This window comes from Chiloscyllium punctatum, chromosome 49 (genome assembly GCF_047496795.1).
Source record: "Chiloscyllium punctatum isolate Juve2018m chromosome 49, sChiPun1.3, whole genome shotgun sequence".
In the NCBI taxonomy this organism is placed as follows: domain Eukaryota; kingdom Metazoa; phylum Chordata; class Chondrichthyes; order Orectolobiformes; family Hemiscylliidae; genus Chiloscyllium; species Chiloscyllium punctatum.
Genome location: NC_092787.1, coordinates 24610182 through 24636816, shown reverse-complemented (window position 1 = coordinate 24636816; position 26635 = coordinate 24610182). Strand labels below are relative to the sequence as shown.

Genomic DNA, 26635 nt, shown 5'->3' with positions numbered 1-26635 from the left:
GAGAGGTGTAATCTATGGATGCGAAGTGGACTCTGAAGAATCATAGAATACCTACAGTGGGAGAAAAGCCCATTTGATACATCGAGTCCACACTGACCCTCTGAAGGGCATCCCACCCCAACCCTTTACCATGCATCTCCTATGACTAATCCACCTAGCCTGCACATCCCTAGACTTGATGGGTAATTTAGCATGGCCAATCCAGCCAACCTGCATATCTTTGGACTGAGGGAAGAAACTGTAGCAACACACACAGACCCGGGGAGAATATGCAAACCTCTACACAGTCATCCGAGGGTGGATTCAAACTCAGGTCCCTGGCACTGTGAGGTAGCAGTGCTAACCATTGAGCCACCATGTCGCCCAAGAAAGAGGGCAACAGGAGAGTGACATGTTTTGAAATGTGAGTGTGGAGAAAGATGTTTAGAATCAACTGGAATGAAAGAAAAAAAATGGTTTGTTCGACCAAGTATAGGAGAATCTATTGTGTAATGGAGTGTAATCGTTTCCTTTCGAACTTATAAACTGTAGAATGGAAACTGGGCACAGTTATACATCTAAAAATACCAGGAGAGTTTCACAAGTTGAAGATCAAGTGGGATTATGTGGTTGTACACTGCAGCTGTACAAGATTATGTTACATTTTAGAGCAGCATGGTGGAAAATTTAGGAGGTAAAGTGGCACTAGGAGTTCAGGAAAACCTGCCTAACAAGAGCCTTTGGATTGGTTAAGCTACAAGTAGGCAAAGACCTGCAAGTGGACACTCTGAGATATCCAGAAGCCTGCAAACAAGAAGCACCTCTCACCAACTCTCTCCACAAGAAGGACAGACAAAAAAGCTACAGACTCTAATACAAGACGTAAGTCAACCTGATCAGCTACTGAATCAAGAATCAACCATCGCTCTGTGGACAACATTGCTAAAATCAAAAAAACAGTCAGAAATAACTCTTCACCCTTGTGGTCTGGACTTTGATCTAAAGAATTGTTTTCCCTGTCTACATTTTTCCAATGTAATTATATGTGCCAAACCGCCTGCTTTAGTCTGTTTTATTCATGAAAAAGTGTGTGTATTTGGGATTTTAAGCTGCAACACAGTAAATTAGTCTTTTTTGTGTCAGTTCTTAAAAAATAAGTTTGTTTATAATAAATGGACAGAGGGAAGTTTGATGCAAACCAGAGATAAAGTGAGACAATGCCATTAGCCCCACTAAAACTAGGGTGACACATGAATAAATGAATAAATCCATGTTTGGAGTAAGAATTTACAGAAAATATTCTACTAACATTACAAAGCTAACAAACAGAAAAATATGGGTCACTGCCAATAATTTGAAGGAACAATGTTTCAACATTAAATAAGATCTCACTGAAATAAATTAGACTTATTGGTGGATGAACATTGCCAATGCAAGATATTATATTCCATTCATTTTTCATGTGTGGTAATTTTTTGTGTTTATGTACCAATATTCACAACGCTATAAATGTCAGGGCATTCAGAAACTCCCTACTGCAAATGCAACTTTACATTAGACTGATTTCCAGCTTTCCCAAAGCAAGAAAGATTAATATTTCCTGAAGCGTTGCTCTAAATTTATAATTTTATAACAGGATCATTGGCTGATTTTTTTTTAACTAACACAATGAATGTTTAGTATCTGGAATACACATGGTCTAAGGCTGTGCTGGACGCAGATTCAACTATGGCCTTCAAAAAACACAAAGAAAAATCACGTAAGAAGAAAAGAATTACAGAGACACAGGGAAAAGGAGGATTGGGACGAGGTGAGTTGCTTTTGCAGAGAGCCAGTATGGACACAATGGGCTGAAAAGCCTCCACTCTGTGCTGTACCCATTCTGTGATTCCAAGTACAAGGTCATAAAGGACCATCGGGAATATTGGGAAGCAGAAACTGGTCTTTTGTTGGGAAGTTTTATGCTCACATCCAAGAGTGTGGGTTCAAAATATGATACAGAAGTGCCGTTGTTGGACTGGGGTGGACAAGGTCAGCAGTCACGCAACACCAGGTTATAGTGCAACAGGTTGATTTGAAATCACAAGCTTTTGGAGTGCTGCTCCTTCATCACTTCAACTGACGAGAAGCAGTGCTCTGAAAGCTTGTGATTTCAAAAAAAACCTGTTGGACAGTAACTTGGTGTCATAGTGCTACAGAGTCCAACAGCATGGAAACAGACCCTTGGGTCCAACCAGTCCATGCCGAACATAATCCCAACTAAACGAGTCCCACGTGCCTACTCCTGGCCCATACCCCTGCAACCCTTTCCTGTTTAAGTATCTAACCAAATGCCTTTTAAATGTTGTAACTGTAGCCCCATCCATCACTTCCTCGGAAAGTTCAAATCACACGCGAACCACCCACAGTGTAAAGCGTTTGCCTGTTATGTCTTTTTTCAATCTCGCTCCTCTCACCTTAAAAATGTGCCCCCAGTCTTGAAATCCCCCATCCTTCACTTCTGACTGGGTTCAAGATAGATTGATCGAAGAGAAGGCAAGAACTGTCTTTAGGTTTGGGCTTCTTTATAGCACAATCTGTTACACATTACGACTAAAGAGACATACCAGGCTGTAATCTTACGGGTCACATTATTAAAAGACTATTTCATAAACTCTGCTACCTAATGCAAATCAGACTGCTTTCTCCGTGTTTCTTTCTTATACCTTCTTAACTCTACCCACCCTGTGCTACTTATGCCCAGTGAGGTGTGGATCCTTGACATCATCACTAGGTTGTTCAAGGGGCCTGTAGTGCTTCTACATTATTTTGCTCACTGAAGGTTGAGCCGTCCATCCCATTCTTGTATATAACAGCTGCACTGTACTGTTTGCCCGAGGTCATCAGATCATAATGATACTAAAACAAAAATCCAAATGTATTCAATCAGATACTTGATTGACAGACATACACTGACAAATGCCTTTTACCCAGGATAATTCAAAGAGCATAGTAATACTCTTAAATAAATGTCAAAAAGCATTAATATTATTTTAACATGCAAGTGATGAAATTTACTGTGTTTCCAAGTACCCTGAGTGTGATTTGTAGATTACCCACTAATATGGGAAAATAAACGGTTTTAAATGACACACAGTCATCCTGTAAAGTCATTTGATGTGGTAAACAAAGTCTGTAACAGGCCAAAGTAATTTAGACTGATCTCAGTAATTACTGATTAACATTTCCCACAGTAACAAAACACTGTTGAACATGAGTTTATCTCAGAATATAGAGTGTCTCTTTACAACGGCACTTTCTCAATCTAGTTGGTTACATCAGGTCAGTTTGTGTATGAATGAGTACTTAGATAAGAACATGTACATACAGACTGACACCCTCACACATCTTGAAGGATGGGAAAAATAGACATTTCTGATGACCACATGGAAAGGAAAAAGGTGGTTTAAAACCGTTACACCTCTGTCATGAGGAACCTGCATTCTGGGAAAATAAGAATGAAGAAAATAGCCTTCTCCACCATAACACAATCCTAAGACCATAAGAAACAAGAACAGCAGTAAGCCATTCAGCCCCTTGAGTTTGCTCTGCCATTCGAAAGGATCATGGCTGATCTGACATCAATCCTCAAGTCTGCCCTTTTCCTATAACCATTAATTCCCCAACTGATCAAACATCTATCTCAGCCTTAAGTATACACAAGGACTCTGCCCCCACAGCTCTCTGTGGCAAGGAGTTCCAACGACTCTCATCCCTCTGAGAGAAGAAATTCCTCCTCATCTCAGTCTTAAATTGGCACCCCTTTATTCTGAGATGATGCCCTCTGGTCCTAGACTCTCCCATGAGGGGGAAACACGCTCTCAGCGTTGACCATGTCAAGCCCCTTAAGAATCCTGCATGTTTCAATGAGATCACCTCTCATTCTGCTAAACTCCAGTGAGTAAAGTCCCAAGCTGTTTAGCCTTTGCTGCTAAAATAACCCCTCCATGGCAAGGATCATCCAAGTGACTGATCGTCAGCCTTAACTCTACTGTAGTGTTGTGATTTATTCAGGAAATAAAGAGAGATTGCAGGACTCAGACATAGAGATATCTGCGTATTCTGGTCCATGAATCACAAAAGTTAGTATGCAGATATGGTAAATGATTGAGCAAATCGATTGGCGTTTATTGCAACGGAAATGTAATCTCAGAATTGTTATGGCACAGAATGAAGCCATTCGGCTGATTGTGCCTGTAACTATTTCTATCACCTCATGCCAACCTCCTGTCTATTTCCCATATCCCTGCACACTGTTCCCAGCCAAACAATGCCCTCTTCAATTAAACCGGCCTCCACCCAATCCCTGTCGAGAATATGTTGCTGGACAAGCACAGCAGGTCAGACAGCATCCGAGGAGCAGAAGAATCAACGTTATGCCCAAAACGTCGATTTTTCTGCTACTCAGATGCCGCCTGACCTGCTGTTTTTTTTCCAGCAACACACTCTCAACTCTGATTTCCAGCATCTGCAACCCTCACTTTCTCGACCCAATACCTGACAGTGCATTCCACATGGGATGCAAAATTCCAAAGATTCCTAATCCTTTGAGTGAAGACATTTCTTCTTATCTCAGTTCTAAATGTTCAGCTCTTCCCTGAGACTGTACTCCCATGTTTTAGACTCCCCAGCCGGGGGGCCCACCCAATCAACTCCCTTTCGAATCACGTTATGCTTCAATTAGATCATTTCTTGTCCTTCAACATTCTCAACAGAATAGCTCCAAATTATTCCACCTCTCAGCTCAGGTTAACTTTCTCATTCCAGTTACCAGCCTCCTGAAACTTGACCAGACCATCTCCAAGGCAAGTCCATCTTTCTTTAAATATGGAATTGAAAACTGCACGTAGTATTCCAGACGTGGTCTCATTAAAAGATTGGTACAATTGTAGCAAAACCTCTTTACTCCTGTTCATGAACACCTTCAATAAAGGTCAATATGCCATAAGCTTTATTAATTATTTGCTATTTTGCACTAATTCCACATTTCCTTTGTACAAATACTACCCAAGTCCCTCTGCACACCAGCATTTCTTTGAGTGAAGAAACCTTCCCTCAATTTAATCCTAAAAATATTGAAATCCATTCTTCACAAATAATAGAGGAATAATTGGAGCAGCAGATTAAAGTCTTCTACCAACATGACAAGGGACACGTATCAACTTACTGGACTTCCATCCATGCCTGGTGATCCCCTCTCTCCAAAATTTCCTGGAAATCCCTGTAGAGAGGAGGAGAAACATGTGATCAGCACAAAAATAGAAAAATAGTTTTTCCAGAATAATTAAAAATCACAATGACATTCTGAACATTTCAGTATAGCTGCCTGCTTTCTGATTCTTCGAGATAGGCAATGTAAAGTAGTAGGCTTTTGGACAGGTTAGTAAAATCGAAACATAGACAATAGGAGCAGGACTAGGCCATTCAGCCCTTCGAGGCTGCTCTATCATTCAATAGGACCATGGCTGATCATCCAACTCAGTCCCCTATTCCCACTTTCTCCCTGTATCCTTTGAACTGCTCAGTCCCAAGAACTGTATCTAATTCCTTCTTGAAACTATTCAATGTTTTGGCCTCAACTGCTTTCTGTGGCAGAGAGTTCCACAGGTCCCCACTCTCTGGGTGAAGGCATATCTCCTCAACTCAATCCTATCCTGAATCCTTAAATTGTGACCCTAGATCTGGACTCCCTAGTCATTGGATCATCCTTCCTTTCTAATTTAAAGCTTGTAGGTTTCCATGAGACTACCCACCCCCCCAATCTTCTCAACTCCAGTGAATAGAATCCTAACCAATCCAATCTCTCATCCTAGGTCAGTGTTGTCATCCTCAGAATCAGTCTGGTAAACCTTCATTGCACTTCTTTCATAACCAGAAAGTTGTTTTACAAAAGTCTATGGTGGTCTTTTGGAATAAGGATGATGTTTGTTCAACCCCACACAGAGTCTTTATACAGAGTGAGGCGGTTATACTGACGATACCAAATGTACTGGCTGGCCAGGAAATATTCCCTTCTTATCATCTGCCATGGGTGTATCAGAAGGATTTACAGATTGATGATCAATCTCATAAAGGATGTTGGAGAGATGAAATAACAATAAGGAACACTGGAGAAACTCAACGGGTCTGGAACCATCTGTGGAGACAGAAACAGAGTTAACGTTTCTTGTCCAATGTGGCTCTTCATTGGAATTGAAGGGAACTCCTCTTCAGGTCATTCTGCTATAACGCACATTTTGTTAACGCGAATTTGCTATGACGTGATTAATGAATTGGGGACACTGTATCTAAAGCGCAAACCTTTAAAACGTGTGTTAGTTGTAACACGATTAATCACCAACACTTTAAGCAATGTTTCTCAAGTGTGATTTTTCTATAATGCGGGGGCTGCTCAAGAACCCAGCTATTGCGTTATGTAAGAACTGACTATTCAACATACACATTAAATAGCCATGAGCTGGTCTAGCTGTAATGGACGCTGGGGGGGGAGCATAAAGTCAGCCCATTGCCCCTCTTTGAAACAATTACAACAGTACAACTTATAGGGTAGGCAATGGCCTACTGGCATTATCATCCCAGGTAATGTTCTGGGGACCTGGGTTTGACTCCCACCATGGCAGATGGTGGAATTTAAATACAATAATGATCTGGAATTAAGAGTTTAATGGTGATCGTTGTTGATTGTCAAGAAAAACCATCTGGTTCACGAAAGTCCTTGAGGGAAGGAAACTGTCATGCAAACCTGGTCTGGCCTATATGTGATTCCAGAGCCTCTGGGCAATTAGGGATGGGTAATAAATGCTGGCCTAGCTAAGAATGCCACATGAATAATTTTTTTAAAAGACCAGTTCCAAAGAATACTCAGGCTTGAAATGTTAACTCTCTCCAATGATGCTGCCAGACCTGCTGAGCAGCTCCAGAACTTTCTATTGATAATGAACCTGTCCTGTCTGTGTTGTGAACACATTCTTCATGGTTATCTGTAATGCGGCTGGACATGAAACTTGGCACAGTGACACTACCCACTGAGCCACAAGAGAACCAGCTTGACTCATCCTGTGGTAACATTGGGTAGACATGGAATTTCCCCTCTGGAGAGTGGGTGACCAATTCAAAGACTCTGTTTAGATTAGATTACTTACAGTGTGGAAACAGGCCCTTCGGCCCAACAAGTCCACACCGACCCGCCGAAGCGCAACCCACCCAGACCCATTCCCCTACATTTCACCCCTTCACCTAACACTATGGGCAATTTAGCATGGCCAATTCACCTAACCTTCACATTTTTGGATTGTGGGAGGAAACCGGAGCACCCGGAGGAATTCTACACAGACGCGGGGAGAATGTGCAAACTCCACACAGTCAGTCGCCTGAGGCGGGGAATTAAACCCGGGTCTCTGGCGCTGTGAGATAACAGTGCTAACTACTGCGCCACCGTGCCGCCCACAAAAGTTCTCTTTTATTTCATCATAATCATATGAAACGCGACCTGCTTAATCTGGCCTCTTTACCACACGTATTTCGCCTGAAGCTTATTAATCAATTTCCTTCATAGTTCTGACAGCCTTAAATTAGGTTATCTCAATGTCTCTTTTTTCAAAGAAAATAAACTCAATCTTTGTGAAGCTACCCTCATGACTTAAGTTTCTGTTAACTGGCACTTACTTCGAGGGTAACACTTTGGCTATTCTTGGGAGACTGATGTCCCAAAGCTGGCACCCGGTTTTTCTGCCACAAAGACTCAGTTTCTCTCCTTTGGCAGTTCCATTTGAGTAAGTGTCCTTGGTCTCAGTCTCCCAATGAAAAGCTAACGTTACTAAGCTGCATGTCCATATGCTCTATCAAAGAATATGCTACCCTGCCAGGAACTTGGTGAAGAGGCAATGGGGCTGTTGAGATAATTGTGTATAGGTAATGCCAATGGACTTGCTAATCCCGAAACTTCAATTTAATGCTTTGAGGACAAAGGCTCAATTCCAAACATGGTAGCTGCTTAAATTCAACTGAAAGGTGGTTTCTGTGACTGATGATGAAATGATCATTAATTCATTGGGGAAAAACTGACATTGTGCATTAATGTACTTTACAGGAGGATCTTACCCAGTCAAATTTTCTGAAATACACAAATAAAGTTTCACAAAATTCCTGCATATCAATAAGGAGCAATGTCACTAGACTGGCAACCCCAATGTCCACTCCCATGCGACATAGCATCAATCCCAACTTGTCTGCTGATAAGTTAACTCAATCATACAATCCCTACAGTGTCGAAGCAGTCCATTTGGCCCATTAAGTGTACACCAACCCTCTGAAAAGCATCCCACCCAGACATCTACCCTCACCCTACGTTTGCATTTCTCAAGGCTGGCTAACTTAGCCAAGATACAATGGGCAATTTAGCATGCACACCCACACACACACGATGCTGTGAGGCAGCAGTGCCATCCTTCAATTTGCAAGTGATGGTTACACTGAAACTATTAGCAGATTGTTGCAAAACCTGAATGGATTTCACTAATCTTCTTAGAGTTATAGAGTCATACACCTTCACAGCATGGAAAAAGACCCTTCGGCCCAACTCATCCACACCAACCAGATATCCTAAATTATTCTAGTCCCATTTGCAGGCGTTTGGCCCATATCTCTCTAAACCCTTCCTACGCATATATGGATCTATATGCCTTTTAAATGTTGTAATTGTGCCAGCCTCCACCACTTCCTCTGGCAGCTCATTCCATACCAGCACCACCCTTTGTGTGAAAACGTTGCCCCTTAGGTCCCTTCTAAATCTTTCCCCTCTCACCCTAAACATATGCTCTATAATTCTGGACTTCCCTACCCAGGAAGTCTATTTACCATATCTATGCCCTTCATGATTTTATAAAACTCTATAAGGTCACCTCTCAGCCTGCGATGCTCCAGGGAAAACAGCCCCAGCCTATTCACAGCCTCTCCCTGTAGCTCAAACCCTCCAACCCTGGCATCATCCTTGTAAATCTTTAGGGAAGGAAATCTGCCATCCTTAATGGTCTGGCTTACATGCGACTCTAGGCCCACAGCGATGTGGCTGACTCTGAAATGGCTGAAAAAACTACTCAGTTCACAGACTACAAACGCCAATTGCACCCACATCCCATGAAGGAACAAGGAAGTTAAATAAAACAGTCGCCTTTGACAATCCTCCTGCTTTAGAAAGCTAAGAAGACATTGTTGATATAGACTGAAATGCCACAAATGCTTTCATTTTGTTCAAACAAACAGTTTGGTCAAAAAAATACATGTAGTAAAGCCTCACTGAGGGTGGAATGGTCTGGACAGCAGCAAGCTCAAAGCGAATCACCAATCAAGGTCTTCTTTCGATTGTAGTTCCCAGGAATGATAGCTCAAATGTTTTTGGAGACACGTTTCCTTGCCTGGCTATCACTTTTGCGTGGTTTGAAATGAAAGTTTGCCAATATTTTCCAAGACAGTGAGACATCAGTTACCAATTCACCCCAAGCCCTCTTTGAGCTGTTGTTTGGACTAATTGTACCTCCACTTGTTTTTATGAGACTTATTGGAAATGTTTGGGATTTTAGGCGACAGATTAAAATAGCTGATGTACACACATCAAACATCTCTCCTAATTCCCATTTCTACTGAATGGTGAAGCAGGTATTGGGATGGGTGACCAGTCACTTGGCTGAAGGGACAGATTTCTGTTTTTGCAGTCTTTTTAACAGGATGGCAGTTTGACAGAGGACCTCGAGTGCACAGCAAGGGGAAGCTTCATTGAGAGTATGTACGTCCTGGTCACTTTGGCTGCATCAATATTGACCCAAGGTTGCTGCGGGTGTCGGTCATCTTCCCCCTGCATCACTTGCAGAATGGCTTCGCAGTCTGCCTGGGGACTATGTGACCCAGGAGAGTCGCTGTGTGGGATCCATTCACTATTATCTCTCATTAAGGAGACTGCTCTGTCAGGACAATAGATACACACGCTGAAAAATATAAGAGTGACCAAGTAGATCTAACCAATGAAAGGATGGATATTATATTGCAGAAGAGTGGGTGGATATGTCGAGTATTCAGCTCCTAATTTCATTACAGCCTGATCTAAACACGGACAAAAAAGTTAATTTCCAGAAATGTGGTGACAGTGACTTGCCATTGACATCAAGACTGCATTGACTCGGTATCCCATCAAGTAACCTTAGCTAAACCTGGAGTTAAAAGGAATTGGGGTAAAACTGTCCACTGGTTGAAGATACAAAGAGAGATGTTTATGATTGTTGGAGGTCAGTCATCTACGAACCAGAACATCACTGCAAGAGGTCCTCAGGTTATGCCCTATGCCAAACCATTTGAAGTTGCTTCATTAACGACTTGTCCCCCATTATAGGGTCAGACATAGTCAATGATGATCACAAAATGCTTCAGGCTGTAATCCCTCTGTGTGAAGGCAGGTTGGGACAGTGAGGAGGGGGCAGGATCTCCAGTCTGGAGCTTTTCGGAGCAGAGGCAACAGCAGGAGCATACAGGAAGACCAAGTCACTGCTGATGGGAATAGAGAGCTCCAAATCTCCACATCTTGCCTCACCCTCTTTATCCTCAATTTATCACCAACACCTGACACAGGAGCCATTTTAGGATGACCTAGCTACATTGTGCTTTCATTGGCTGTATCCATGTTGGGGAAAAAGATCCTAGACTCTATTTTTCCATTTGCCCTTTCTTCCACTTGACTGCGTGAATGTTGACCCTGTTCTGTGATGACACGGACTGTGGCCAATTGACATAATGCCCTCTTCTTTTTCTCAATAATGTGTCATGATTGAACCCAAAGCAGGTTGCCGTAACAACAACAAAAACGTACCAGTGCATGCACAATTCCAGAGAGTAGGGAGTAGGCAGCTGAAGGCACCACCAAAGATGTGACCAATGTAGGGGGAGAAACACGTGAGACAGGGTCTTTGGGAGGAGCAGGAATACTCCATTAACTTCATGTTTTTCTGACCCTTGATGATGTCTAAGGGTACTGAGGTAACAAATAGTTTTGGGGTGGCATGGCGGCTCAGTGGTTAGGACTGCTGCCTCACATCAGGGACCCGAGTTTGATTACCCCCTCGGGTGACTCTCTGTGTGAAGTTTGCATGTTCTCCCAGTGTTTGCATGGACCCCCTTTGGCTGCTCCAGTTTCCTCCTACAGTCCAAAGATACACAGGTTAGATGGATTGACTTTGAGAAATGCAGGGTTGGGGTTGAATGCTATTTGGAGGGTCGTGTAGACTTGATGGGCCGAATGGCCTGATTCTACACCGTAGAGATTTGATGAAACAGCTATGAAGTGAAAACATCTTTACATCACTGAAGATACAGTGGTGCACTCACAGTACCATCCAATGTTAGGCATGATGCCTATTTACCCAAACCATACTTGGAGAATTACATTCAATATGAAAAAAATCTTCTTCCAAGACCAAAATCAGGAGTGCAATGGATGGTGTCATCCATTTGCCTGGATGGGTGCAGCCCCAATAACACTCAAGAAGCTTGACACCATCCAGGGCAAAGCAGCTCGTTTGACTGATACTATATCCACTCCCACCATCAGTAGCAGCAGTGTGTACAATCTACAAGACAGAATTTCACCAGGATCCTCAGACAGTACCTTCCAAACCCATGGCCACTTCCATTTAGATGGACAAGGGCAGCAAATACATGGGAACACCCCCCCTGCAAGTTCCCCTCCAAGCCATTCACCATCCTGACTTGGAAATATATCGACATTCCTTCAGTGTTGCTGGGTTAAACTCCTGGAATTCCCTCCCTAAGGGCATTGTGGGTTAACCCACAGCAGGTGGACTGCAGCAGTTCAAGAAGGCACCTCACCCTTCTCAAGGGGTAACTAGGGATGGGCAATAAATGCTGGGCCCAGCTAGTGATGCCCACATCCCACAATTGAATAAAGAAAAAAGCAATGTTCCAAAATGATCGACTGGTTTAAAGCAATTGAATGTTTGCTGGTCAGACATTTTCTGGGATGTGGTTAGACCTTGTTAATCAGAATTATACTGATGTCTGACAAAAACCTAGAGAGTGAATTAACAGAAAGGCAAGTGAACATTAGTCAGTGTGTTGAGAGTTAGAGGCAGGCCAGGATGAGAAATTAATACAAGGAATTAATTTGATAGTTACAGATACCTGCCACTTCAAGGCATTACTTGCCAGTGACTAAAATATATTTCTACTTTATTCCAATGAAAAGTAAGCTCAGAGACTTGTAGTCAGTTTAACTCTTTTGGCGAGGTACCTTCTCGCTAATTAGGCACATAGATAAATGCAGATTACTTAGGAAAAGCCAGCGTGGATTTTATAGAGTCTTAGACTCATACAGCATGGAAAAAGACTCTTTGGTCCAATCAGCGCTGCTGAACATAATCCCAAACTAAACTAGCCCCACCTACCTGCACTTGGCTCAAATAAGAAATGTTTGGAGGGTTACATGTACTTGTCCAAATGTCTTTGATAGGAAAATCAAATGTAACCAACTAGCTGGAGGCTCTTGAAGAGAAAATTGAAGTGGGTTGATGCTATGTTGTTGATGTGATGCACATGAACTTCGAAAACATACAGTGCCACTCAACAGACTTGTGATCGCATATAGGTCACGGAATTTTAGAAACCATTGCAGCATCGATGTAATTATCGGGGGGGGGGGGGCGTCAGGAAACAGAGAGGGATGGTTCATGGGTGTATTTCAAACTTGAGGTAGCTTTGGAGGGGAAGGATTGGTATCGGGATCTTTGCTTTTCTTGATAAATATCAATGATACAGAGCTAGATGTACAGGGGACGGTTTCAAAATATGTGGTTGATTAACAAAAAATAACTTGGAAGCACGGCAAACTGTGAGGGGGATAGTGTAGAACTTCAAAAAAGGCATTGACAAGTTGGTAAAATGGGCAGACGGGTGGCAAGCAAAATGAGTAAATCCGGGAGGAAGAACATTGTTAGCCAGTACAAAATACAAGGTACCATTCTAAAGAGGATATAGGAACACAGACCTGGGTGCTTACATGTATAAGTCATTAAATTTAGCAGGACAAATTGAAACAACGGTTAATGAAGCTTACAGTATTTTTGGCTTTCTTAATAGGGATATAGAGTAAAACAGCCAGGAGATTTTGTTAAATGTGAATAAGCAACTTGGGGTGGCACGGTGGTTAGCACTGCTGCCTCACAGTACCGGGGACCTGGGTTCAATTCCCCCCTCAGGCAACTGTCTGTGTGGAGTTTGCACATTCTCCCTGTGTCTGTGTGGGTTTCCTCCTGGTGCTCTGGTTTCCTCCCAGAATCCAAAGGTGTGCAGGCTAGGGTGTATTGGCCATGCTAAATTACTCATGGTGTCCAGAAATGTGCAGGCTACATGGGTTAGCCACAGGGACAGGGGAGTCATTCTGTGTGGGATGCCCTGTGGGGGGTTCAGTGTGGAATCAATGGGTGGAATGGCCTGCTTCCACACCTTAGGGATTTTATGACAATTTGACCTCAGTTAGAACACCCTGAAGCTCTGCAGTTGTACTATAGGGTGAATGGAATTGTATTGGAGATGGTGCAGACAAGGGTTCTGAGAATCAGGAATTTCTGTGATGAAGGTTGGGCCTGTTTTTCTTGAAGAGGAAAGATAGCTAAGTGGAGACTAGATAGAGATGTTCATGAAAGGTTCTGACAGAGGAGACGGTCATTTCCATTTGTGAAAGGCTCGAGAAGATGAGTTAATAAGTACTAGTAATTTGAGGGAAGGTATTGTGATGCAGTGAATGGTTGGGGTCTAGAATGCACTGTCTGCGCTTGTGGTGGGGATACAAAAGGGAACTGTTTATCTGAAAAGGAAGAACCTTATAGGGAGAATGTGGAGGAACGGCGCTGGGTGAGATGGTCATTCACAGGGATGCCTCAGTCATGATGGGCCAAATGGCCTCCTTCTGAGCAGTAACAATTCTGTAAATACTGCCTCAATAACATCTGCCATGAGGGGTAAATAGCATCCAGTTCTGGATGGATTAGTTTCAGCCCAGCTACAGTCAATGGACAGTTTTGACAGGGAGGGCATTCGTCAGGACACTATTACAATGAAGAACAGGGGCATTTTCCTGAGTGTCCTGATGGATACTAATATCACAGAAAACAAACACTTCATTGTTTGTGGGAGCTTGCTGTGTGCAAACATATTGGCTGTAAAATGCTTTGAGACATTCCACAATCATAAAAAGCGATATATGAATGTTTTTAAAAATTATGATTTGTTCACCAGATATGGCCATCACCGTTGGGCTGACACTTCACCTTTGAGGTAACTAGCTCATTAGGGTTATTTCTGAAGAGTCAGCCATATTTCTTCGTGTCTGGAGTTGCACACAGGGCAGCCTGGGTAAGGACGGCAGATTTCCTTTGCTAAAAGAGGTGGGTTTTTAAAACAATTAACAAATAGTCATCATTAGATGGCTTCCAAAACCAGACTTATATAAAATTCAAATTTCATCATTACCCAATGGTAGGATTTGAATTCATATCACCAGCCTGGGAGAGTCCTAGCCCTGCAATACTACCCCTAAACCATCAGTTCCCTCCATGACTCAAGGCTTTAAAACTCCTTTTCAGTAGTCAATAAAAGGTTAAAACCTTTGCAAATATGAGTGTCCTGCAGTACTCCCACAGGAACCACCAGATTGAGCCAGGGTCCTATCAGTGGTTCCACCGGATCCTTGTTTGAATGGGTTAGTGAAATTCCACCTCCAATCAGGATATGTTACGTTTCACCCTGCTATTGCCCCACAGCCACTTAGCTCGGGAGAAGAGAACAATTATTTTCATAAAGAAAATCACTTTGGTCGTAGGTTCATTCCAAATGACATACTTTCCCGCTTGGCAACACTTTGCCGTCTCCAACTCTCAGCCTAAACTCCCACTTTGCAGGGAATATTTGACTAAGTACTAGAGGAGATGTGAAGAAAAACTATTATTTTCTGTGCACTGAATAAATAGGATTTACATAACCCAAGAAATAGGAAGAAGGGTAGTCCATCTGGCCCCTCGAGTCTACTCTGCCATTCAGTAAGATCATGGTTGATCTTTTCATGGCCTCAGCTCCACTTACCCAACACTCACCATATGCCTTAATCCCTATCCTTTTCAAAAATATATCTCTGCCTTAAATTTAGATCCCACAATTTGACAGAGCAGTGGAAAAGACTTAACAGCAGCTTTAGAAAGGAATTGGATAAATATTTGAAAGGGAGAAAAAAAACTTGCAGGGATGAGGGAAAGAGTTGGGGGGAGCGGGGCTCACTGGATTGGAAAAGCCAGCATGGACTTGATGGGCTGAACATCCTCTTTCTGTGCTATAATATTCTGCAATTCAAGACCAATTCCAGTGTGACTTGTCTCATCGCTACTGAAATAGTTAACAAATCTGTTGCATGCTTTAGTAGTTTAATGTTTTATTTTTTAAATTTCTAATTGTCACAGTTTCTCTCTAACTTCACTCTGTGTTAGCAGATTTTGAGAAGATGTGTAGCTCAGGTTGAGGTTCTGCATGTAAGTTTGCTCACTGAGCTGGAAGGTTCATTTTCAGGCATTTTGTCATTGTACTCGGTAACATCATCAGTGCGCCTCTGGTGAAGCACCGGATTAGTGACCCACTTTCTGTTTATGTGTTTAGGTTTCCTTGAGTTGCCGTTGCCATTTCCTGTGGTGATGTCATTTCCTGCTCTTTTTCTCAGAGGGTGGTAAATGGGATCCAAATCAATGTGCTTGCTAATAAAATGCCATGCTTCTAGAAATTCTCATGTGTATCTCTGTTTGGCTTGTCCGAGGATGGATGTGTTGTCCCAGTCAAAGTGGTGTCATGCTGGAAAAGCACAGCAGGTCAGGCAGCATCCGAGGTGCAGAAGAATCAACGTTTTGGGCATAAGCCCTTCATCCTGATTCTCCTGCTCCTTGGATGCTGCCTAACCTGATGCACTTTTCCAGCACTACACTCTTGACTCTGAGCTCCAGCATCTGCAGTCCTCACTTTCTCCCTGTCAAAATGGTGTCCTTCCTCAACTGTATGTAAGGATACTAGTGATAGTGTGTCTTTTTGTGGCTAGTTGATGTTCATGTACCCTGGTGGCTAGCTTTCTGCCTGTTTGTTCAATGTAGTGTTTGTTACAGTTTTTGCAAGGTATTTTGTAGATGACGTTCATTTTGCTTGTTGTCTTTATAGGGTCTTATGTGTTTTCTGATTAGGTTATATGACCTTACTCATGAGAAGGAGTCAGGTAAGAAATCACAGTTACTGTTGGTAAATACGGGGCATGGCTTTGCCCTCCCAGAGATGGTGAAAAGGGAAAAGAATGGAACACTCTGATTCTGGTGAGAAACTCATCCCTCTCTCCCAACTCCGCAATTGAGTGCTGAGTAAGACAGTCCATCAGGGACTTGATGTGTCACCAAATAGGGCCCTTAAATGGTCAATTTGTGGCCTCAATTTGATACCTCCTCTGTAGTGGCCCAGAAAGGTGTCTTACGATGACCACGAAACCATTGCCAATTGTCAGAAAAGCTCATCTGGTTCACTAATGTCCTTTAGGGAAGAAAATCTGCCATCCTTACCCAGTGTGGCCTACATGCGACTCTTGATACACAACAATGGAGTTGACTCGTACCTGGAGTTAGGCAATAATTGCCAGCCTTGCCAGTGACATCCATACCCCATGAAAACATTTTTTAAAATCAGGGGCACTGATGCAGTAGGACAGGTACGTCTGAAAGCCATATCCTAGATCTGCCTTCTCCCCACAACTGGGTACCTACCTTCTCATCACTGGAACCCTTGAGTAATCAGCCTTGGCTGATGGACCTTATGTCCAAAAGGCTATTCTACTCTCATGGGCTAACAGCTTCTGGTATCCTGGGTAATGTTATGGGGATCCAGGTTCAAAATCCTTCGCAGTAGATGCTGGAATTAGAATTCAATTAACAAAAATCTGAAATGAAATGTCTTATGACGATGATGAAACCATTGGTGAAAAAAGTTCACGCCAGAGAGTGGGAAGCCTGTAGAATTCTCTGCCACAGAAAGCGAGTGAGTCTGAAACATTGAATATTTTGAAGGAGTTAGATATTGTTCTCAGGGCTAAAAGAAATTGGGAACACAGTACTGAGAGCAGCATGGTGGCGCAGTGATTAGCACTGCTGCCTCACAGTACCAGGGATCTGGGTTCAATTCCAGCCTCAGGCGACTGTATGGAGTTTACATGTTCTCCCTGGGTCTGTGTGAGTTTCCTTCAGTTTCCTCTCACAAAGGTGTGCAGGTTAGGAGGATTGGCCAGATTAAATTGTGTCCAGGAATGTGTAGGCTAGGTGGGTTAGCCATGGGAAATGCAAGTTGTGGGGTTGGTCTGGGTGGGATGCTCTTCAGAGGGTTGGTGTGGACTCGATCGGCTGAATGGCCTGCTTCCACACTGTGTGGATTGTATGAGCTGGATGATCAGCCATGATCATCTGGTGGTTCCATGGCCCACTGTCTCTATTTTCTATGTTTCCAGGTTTATTCATTTCCTTTAGGGAAGGAAATCTGCCATCCTTACTTAGTCTGGCCTATATGTGACTCAGGCCCACAGCAACACGGTTGGCACTTAAATAGTGAGCAAGCTGTGCAGTTGTTTTACTTACTAAAAGGCTTCAAATAAAAAAAAGTCCACCACCTGGCATTGACCTGGGCACCGGAAACAACAATTGCAAATACAGAAATAAAACAAAGAACTGCAGATGCTGGAAATCTGAAACAGAAACAGGTGGAGAAACTCAGCAGGTCTGGCTGGTAGCATCTGCAGAGAGAAAGCAGAGTTAACGTTTCGGGTGACCCTTCCAGCAGAACTCCTGTTCAGATGACTAGACTCAAAACATTAACTCTGTTTTCATTCTCCGTAGATGCTGCCAAGCCTGCTGAGTTTCTCTAGCAATTTCTGAAATGCTGACACAGCCCTGCTGATTCTGCAAAGCCATCTTATCAATGTCTGGGAGCTGGTGTGAAATTTGGGAGAGCTGTCTCGCAGACTAGTCAAACAACAGCCTGACAGGGTCATATTCATGGAATCAGTCCTTGCACACAACATCCTAGGCAGCACCATCACCATCTCTGGATATGTCTGATGGCAGCATATCAGGAGTGTATATCCTGTATATCCGGGGAGGAATTTCCATTGGAATATTCAACATTAACTCCAAACTCAATGATGTATCAAGGCGTTAGGTCAAAGAGGGAAAGAAACCTCCTGCTGATTAACACATACCACAGAGGAGTCAGCGCCCAGAGGACACAGCTGCTAGACTTGATCTGTGGGAGGTGATGAGGGAAAATATACTTGACCCAGTTCTCACAAAGCTGCCTCTCAAAGATGCATCTGTCTGTGACAGTATTATTAGGAGTGACCATCGCACAGACCTTGTGCAGAAGAAATCTTATCTTCACATCAATAGCATGAAGCTTTGCAATCCTGCCACATCCAGTCATGGGTCTGGAGTCACATGTAGACCAGACCAGGTAAAGATGACAATTTCCTTCCCTGAAGGAAGGACATTAGTGTATCAGATGGGTTTTTCCTCCAATCGACAATGGTTTCATGTCCATCATTAGACTCTTAATTCTAGACATTTATTGAATTCGAATTCTACCATCTGCCACGGCAGAATTTGAACCCAGGTGGTCAGAGCACTCCTGGAGTCTCTGGATAAATAGTTTTGCAATAGGCTGCAGCAAGACCTGGACTTAATATCCACATTAGGTCTAACAAAAAGGCTAGCGACATTTGTACCAGTTATAAGACACAAAGGAAATTTCCTGCTTAAACATCAGCATAACAGAGAATAAAAGGCTATTCATAGCCTTACAATTTTCATTTGTTAATTCCCTGTTTATTTTGTCTCAAAAGTAAATAATCATTCCAGTTTTTATTTCTTTAGTGATACTCCTATGAATAATGTGAATAATATTCCCTTCCATTTCAGTCATTTCATGGTGTCTTTCCGACTCTTTCCCTGTTATATTGATTTCTCTGTGACATATGCCTATTGGAGTAAAGAGTAACACTCGGCTGCCAAGAAATGAGAGTCCAGGAAAATCCTGGCAGAATTCCACCTCTGTGCTATTTTCATCCAAAAATAGGATTGAATTCTCCCTGGCCAACTATCAGATTTTAAAACAAATTCAAGGATTGTTTGAAAATGCTTCTTGTGCAGATAAAACAAAAGAACTTCTGCCAATGTTTTACTTGAGGTGAAACTGCTTGTGCCTAATGTACCACTGAACGAATATACGAAGGAGAAAGAAAGTATTGTTCCTGATTGTATTGATTTTATTTCATTAAAACCTTTCATCAAAGTCAACCTCTTGTGAGCTCCTGCCTTATCGTTAGCACAAAATGGCAGCATGACAACATGGCTCTGATAGGGGTCAATCTAATAGTCACATTATTTAATATGAGCTCAATAAGATGGCAGACCTGATCCTTGGACCCAGACTGGTAACTACTGAAGAACCTGGCACTGGTGACATAGAGGAGAAATTCTCTGTAAAATCCTGACCAACACTGGACAAGGGCTGCGGGAGTCAAGATTCCAAAACGTTCTTTGAATGAAGAGCAGAGGTACCTAGAGTTCCTTGCCAATATTTATCCCTTAACCAGGAGCAGATTATCCAACCATTAGCACATCGCTGCCTGCTGTATTACCTCCATTCCAAGAGTGACTATGACCCAAAAGAAACAGCAGTTGCCACAGTTCCACTCCCTCGTTACAGAACGATAATTGATGACGGGTTTAACCTGATGGTCACCACGCCTCCGGGGAAGAGCAAGGTTAAGAAATTCATGTTGACCCCAGCCAGAGTGGGGACTGAACCCACTCTGTTGATATCGCAAACCATCACTAACCTACTCCCCTATTCCAAAGCTTTTTTATTAGCTCTAAAAAGCTTTGGGACATCCTCAGGTCATTCGAAAAAGTACCAAGCTTTCTGTTCTCTTTTACGTCTCCTGGCTAAATTACAATTTGGAGGTCGTTGTTCATCACAGAATTACAGACGTGTTGAAGGGCAAAAAAGGCCATTCGGCCCACTGTGTCATCATCATCATCAGGCACCAATCTGCTGCTTTCTCCCCCATACCCTTACACGTGGTCTTTATCCAAACAACAATCCAATGCCCCGCTTGAAAGCATCAATTGTACTGGCCTCCAGGCAGTGCATTCTACACCCAGTGAGTGAAAGTAATTCTGCCCACCTTGCTTTTGCTTCTTTTACAGATCACTTCAAATCCAAGCCCTCTCACTGCTGGTCCTTTTATGAGCAGCTTCTCCTTATCAACCCCACCCAGCTTGTGGTTCTGAAAACCTCTGAAAAATGATTACAGAGAAGGTCTATGTACAATTATCTGCACTGTGGAACAATCAGATTTTTTTAATATGCAAATTTATTAACTTGGAATGCTTTTAGTTTCAAATGGATTATTCCTGGAGTGCAAAGAGTGAAAGCACTTTACAGTTTTTCCATGGTAAGTGAATATACTTATCACCCACCAATAACATGAAATATTGTAATCCACTGCAACTTAACTTCATGTCAGCAGAATGTTAAGGCACTCGTAACCTGCTCAGCTATAATAACAGTTGAGCAGCTAATCACAGTTTTATTGATAGCCTAAGGTATTAAGGCTGCATGAGGCGTAACAAACCATAAAGTCATACATTCAAGCTGCAGTAGTGTTTGGTTAGAGAGCCCCCAGAGCTGGCCTCTGCACTCCTCAGCCTGACAGATGAACAATCAAGAGAGAGACACTGGAGGGCTGCAGGATCCTGAGCAACTCTGCAAAGTTTGATGTCAATGGCTAGACAGGGCGGCACTGAAACATTGTCACCGCGTGACAATACTGCCATCGGGGCTGATCGGGAGCGTCAGCATCGGTGACTCCAAAAAGCAAGAGGAAGAAAAGCAAAGCAGCAGACATTGTAGAGGAGGCAATCATTTCATAAACAGGATTCGCTTCAATCAAGGCTCGAGCAGGACTTGGAGAAGAGGCCAGTCTCCTTAAATGCGCAACAAACACAGGCCCTGCTCCTCCTGCCCCTACTGCGATGAAGACTTTGGCGGTGGGATGGAAATCCTGACTTCAGTGATCAAGAAACGAACCAGACAATAGCAACTGAAGACACACCTAGAGGGTGTAAAAGAGAGTGGCACAGTTCTATAGCTTTGCAGGTCTGCAAGGTATATCGAAAGGCACCTGCTGGTTTGTAGAGCTGGTGTAGGACACGATGGGCCAAACAGCCTCTTTCTGCACTGCAGCAATTCTGTGACTCTGTGTAAACTAACCTAAACAGCTAAATTATCAACTCCTGTAAAACTTCTTTCCTTGCAGCAAACAGTCAGCATGTTTGGATAAATGACACTGCTGGCAGGTGATTGCTCCTTCACGAGACAGTATCCTGGGATGAAGAGATTGTTGTGTGAGGTTGCACAGGTTGGGCCTGTACTAATTGGAGTTGGGAAGTCAGACTGGCTATGGTACTGGATAGAGTCATAGTGTCACAGTGTAGTACTGCATGGGCACAGAACATTCACTCCGACCTGTCCATGTCGACCAAATATCCTACATTAATCTACTCCCATCTGCCAGCATTTGGCCCATATCCCTCTAAACCCTCCCTATGACGATCAAAGATTTAAAGAATCACAGAATCCTCACAATGTGACAGCAGGCTATTCAGCCAATTGAGTCCACACAGACCCTCCAAAGAGCAGCCCACCTAGACCATACTCCCCTACTCTATCCTTGCATTTCCCATGGCTAACCCACTCAGCCCGCACATACCTGGACTTTGTAGGCAATTTAGCCAATCCACCTAACTGAAGGAGTTTTTCAGGAATTTGAAAGAATGACTGCTGAGAGGATGTTTCCTTCTCATGGAATATCTTGAACGAAGTATCAAACCACAGGGTCTCCTAATAAAGATGATCAGGATGAACTGTTTCTCTTGTTGATTGAAATTCTCTCTCCCAGTGAACATTGGAGATTGGGTCTTTAAGTAGACTCAAGGGTGTGTTTGGTAAGACCTTTGGTTGATCAGGGAGTTGAGTTATGAGGGGCAGGTGGGAAAGTGGGCTCAAGGTCACTTCAGATAAGCCATGACCTGATGTTAGTAGCTAGACAAGGCAGCACTGAAACATTGTCACCGCGTGACAATACTGCCATCGGGGCTGACTGGTTGGTATTGCAGTAATTTGAGGCCATATGCCCTAAGTATGTCCTCATGTTAACCAACAGACCCAATATGGATGATCAGGTGGATGAGCTCGTTTTGGGCTGTGGGTTTGATAGGTATTCCTGAATGTTACACGGTTCAAGTTCATGTGCAGTGAGAGGAATGTGAGATACTGAGAGTATATGACCCTCCCTTCCTGACCAAATCAGTGCTGAGGTGGACATTTATTCAATTTTTAACAGGGATTGCTAATCCCAGGGATAATTTAGGAAAATTTAGAGCTGTCCAAACAGCAAAATAATGCCATAAGACAATGGTAGCTAGTCAGATATTAATCACAGAATTTCTTCTGTGCAGAAAGAGGCCATTCAGCTCATCATTTCTGCACTGACCTTCAAAAGTCATCCCACCCAGACTGAGCCCCCTAGCTGACCCCTGTATTTATCACAGCTAACCCACCTAGCTTGTACGCACCTGGATATAATGGGCAATTTATCATTGCCAATCCACCCTAACCTGCACGTCATTAGACTGTGGGAGGAAACCCACACAGACACATGGAGAACATGCAAACTCCACACAAACAGTGGTTGGATTCGAATCTGGGTCCATGGTGCTGTGAGGCAACAGTGCTAACCACTGAGCCACCCCTTGCCATTAACTATTGGCTGCACTAATTTCTAGGCATATCTAGCAGAATGAACCCTCTTAACATTAATTGCTAAAGATCTATTTTATCTAAGGATACATCACAGACAAATTTAGAATATGCCCCATTATCAGGGCTCAGCAATTTGCACTCCATTGGAAACTCTCACTCATCTGCAGCTTTGCTCGAGCTGACCAGAGGGTGGATACCTACCCCGGCAGCCTGCTGAAATAGAAGGGTCAGTTAGTGGTCTCCTCCAAGCTTGGGGGCAGGAAGAGCAAGTCCTCACCCTGTGCTTTGTCTTTAGACAGAAACAATTAATTGCAATTAGCCAGAGGGTTGAAAGGTGTGACGCTGGAAAAGCACAGTAGGCCAGGCAGCATCCGAGGAGCAGGGCCATCAATGATTCGGGCATGAGCTCTTCACCAGGAACGCCAGAAACTTCGACTCTCCTGCTCCCCGGATGCTGCCTGACCTCCTGTGCTTTTCCAGCACCACACTTTTTGCCTCTGACTCTCCAGCATCTGCAGTCTTCATTTTCGCCTGGTTTAACCAGATAGTCAGGTAAGGCCTTTAGCTGACAAGGGAATCAAACCCATGCTGTCGGTGTCAAACCACATCTCAACTCTGTCTCCCAGCCAAGTGAACTAACCATGTCACAGCGGGAAAGCAGCAGTAACAGACAGGGTAGGTACTTGTGACTTTAAAATGGAGGTGCCCTCTCTTTGAAACCTTTTAAAACTGGAAACCAAAAATAGACCCAGCAGTGCGACTTTCAGCCTTTAATTAGCTTAAAAAGCTAGTCAAAGCTTTGTACTTTTACTCTGTGGCTTTGGATGGTGTTGTCAAAGAAGCAGTGATGAGTTGCTGCAGTGTATCTTGTATGTAGCATACACAGATACCATTGTGTACCAAGGTGCCCATGTTGAAGGTGGTAATTGGGCTGTCATTCAAGTAGGCCACTTTGTCCTGCATGGAGTTGTGTTCTTCACTACTAATGTTATACGGGTTCAAGCAAGGAGGGGGTAGCAGCGTGCGCAGATATTCCATCACTGTCCAGTGTCATGCCTTGTCGATGGTGAATGGGAGATAGCAGGTGAGTTAATCATCCCAGGTTTCCCAGCCTTTGACTTGTTTCTCTGGCCACAGAGTTTACAGTGTCCAAGAGAATGATCCCAGGAATGAAAGGTGTAACATATGAAGAACGTTTGAGAACTCTGGGAATACACTCAATGGTGTTTAGAAAGATATGGGGGGGGATCTAATGGAAACTTATAGAATACTGAATGGCCTGGACAATGTGCATGTTGGAAAGATGCTTCCTTTAACAAGAGAAACTAGGACCCAAGGGCACAGACAGATTAAAGGGAAGACCCTTTAGAACAGAGATGAGGAGAAACCTCTTCAGCCAGACAGTGGTGAATCTCTGGAATTCACTGCCACAGAAGGCTGTGGAGGCCAGGTCATTGAGTATATTTAAGACTGAGACAGATAGGTCCTTTATTGTCAAGGGGATCAAAGGAGACAGGGAGAAAGCAGGAGAATGGGGTTAAAAGAAACTTATCAGCCTTGATTGAATGGCGAAGCAGACTCAATGGGCTGAATGACTTATTTTCTGCTCATATGTCTTATGGCCTTAAACGGCTGGACTAGTTTTTGTTTCAATAGGACCTGTAGGATGCTGATATTGGGGGGGTTGGGGGGGGGGGGGGGGGGGGGGGGAGTGGAATTCAGTGACAGCAATGCCCATTGAACACTGAGGACAGTACTGGCATTTGCGTGACATAAAACATTACCTTCTTATCAGTTATCAGCCCAAGCTTGACTGTTGCCCAGGATGTGCTGAATATCATCGGAAATAGATACCGAACATTGTGCAATCCTCAGCAAACACTTCTGACCCTATGATGGATGGAAGGTTATTGATGAAGCAGCTGAAGATAATTGGGCTAAGGATACTGAAGAACTCCTGCAGAGATGCTCTGGAGCTGAGATGACTGATCTCCACCAACCACAACCATCCTCCTTTGCGCTTGGTCTGACTGCACTCCATCATGAAGAAAATGGTGCCCACTGGAATGGTCATGTGGAAGACAAGTATCCATCCAACAAGAGCACAGAAAGGCAGGATATCAATTAAAAGAGATTACCACCATTAGTCACTTTACAGGCTGTAATATGTCAAAGAATTCAAATTAACGTGATGTTCAGAATAGGGCGGTGAAGAAGTGAAGGCATTGAAGGCACAAAATGGGAGACCAGAGGAGGGAATGTTTGGAAGACTCTCTGCAGCAGAATTGTTTATTTTTGCAAGTAATTTGGCTTTGTTATTTTAACATTCGAAGAAGATCACATTGACTCTGACACAAAAGAAAACAGATTTCCAAAACGTTAAAAACAGTTCCACAGATGGATTGGGAAAGTTCGTCCTGTTCTCCTTGGAGGAGACGGAGATTTGATCGAGATGTTTAAAATCACCAGAGGTCTAGACAGAGTGGATACAGTGAAACTGTCCGCATTGGCAGCAGAATTCAGAGTCAGACCCTTGATGTATCAAAAAAAAAGGAATAGTTTTAAAACATCAGTAGTTACAATTTGGAGCTGCCAGACAAAGTGGTGGAGGCTGGTACAACATTTAAAAGGCATCTGGATGGATATATGAATAGGAAGGGTTTAGGAGGATATGGGCCAAATGCTGGCAAATGGGACTAGATTAATTTAGGATATCTGGTCAACATCAATGAGTTGTACCAAAGGGTCTGTTTCTGTGCTGTACAAATCTATGAGTCTAAGAGGTCCCTCCATTGATTTGCCTGGACATAACCAAAATATTTGGGAGATTCATCAAAAGGATACATCAAAAGAAAACAGATATCCCAGAGCTTAGTCAATGAGGGCACCCATCTGTTAATCATACACCCATGCTTATGTCTAGCCTGTGAGATTCACAGATTGATATGATTGGTCTGCTTAATATTAATTACACTATTGACAGAGTAAGTATTTGAACCAAATTTATCATTATCTCTTTATTCTCTACTCCAAAAAGCACAAGACACTGATGGCCTTTATTCTTAAAATCTTGTTTACTCACCCACACTCTCCTTTCCAGGGAACTGCAGATCCATTTTATAAATCCAATGAACTCTTGATCCAAGTCAAACTGAAAGGTGCCGGAGTTGGAGGGTGGGAGAGAGATAGGGCAGAGTTACGTGTCCTAAACTCAAGTGGGTTTGGGGAGCGGAGGGGAGATTCAAAGCTCCCTCTATATTGGAGCAGGTGGACTATTCAGATTCACAGCAGACTGCCAAAGATCACATCATAACGTAGCATGGGGGTGAAGGTCAGGCATGGCAATAATGGCAGTCATAAAGGATGGTCCATGCATCGCCTTGGAAACCTACTTCTATTTCCTGTACCAGCATGGCAGGTGGCATCCTTCTCGCATGTCATGACCACTTTTTTCTGTTCATGGAATGTTGGCATTACTGGCTAGGTCAACATTTACTATTCATCCTTAATGCCCAGACCCCATTGCTGTGGGTCTGAAGTCACATGTAGGCCAGACCAGGTAAGGATGGCAGCTTCCTTTCCTAAAGGACATTAGTGAATCAGATGGGATTTTCTGACAATCACAGTGGATTCGTGGTCATCATTAGACTCTTAATTCCAGATTTTCGCTGAG

General features: G+C 43.2%; 1 protein-coding gene across 5 annotated transcripts in view; it reads right to left on the bottom strand.

Annotated features, from left to right (window-relative positions):
- col27a1b (collagen, type XXVII, alpha 1b) overlaps window positions 1-26635 on the bottom strand; it is a 653616-nt gene that overhangs the window by 329496 nt on the left and 297485 nt on the right. For all 5 annotated transcript variants that reach the window (XR_011956099.1, XM_072565909.1, XM_072565908.1 and 2 more), the window contains exon 13: window positions 5186-5239. Coding sequence is in view for 4 of the 5 variants with exons in the window: in XM_072565909.1 (XP_072422010.1) it covers window positions 5186-5239 (54 nt within the window). In the remaining variant the exon portion in view is untranslated. The remainder of the gene's footprint in view (window positions 1-5185; window positions 5240-26635) is intronic.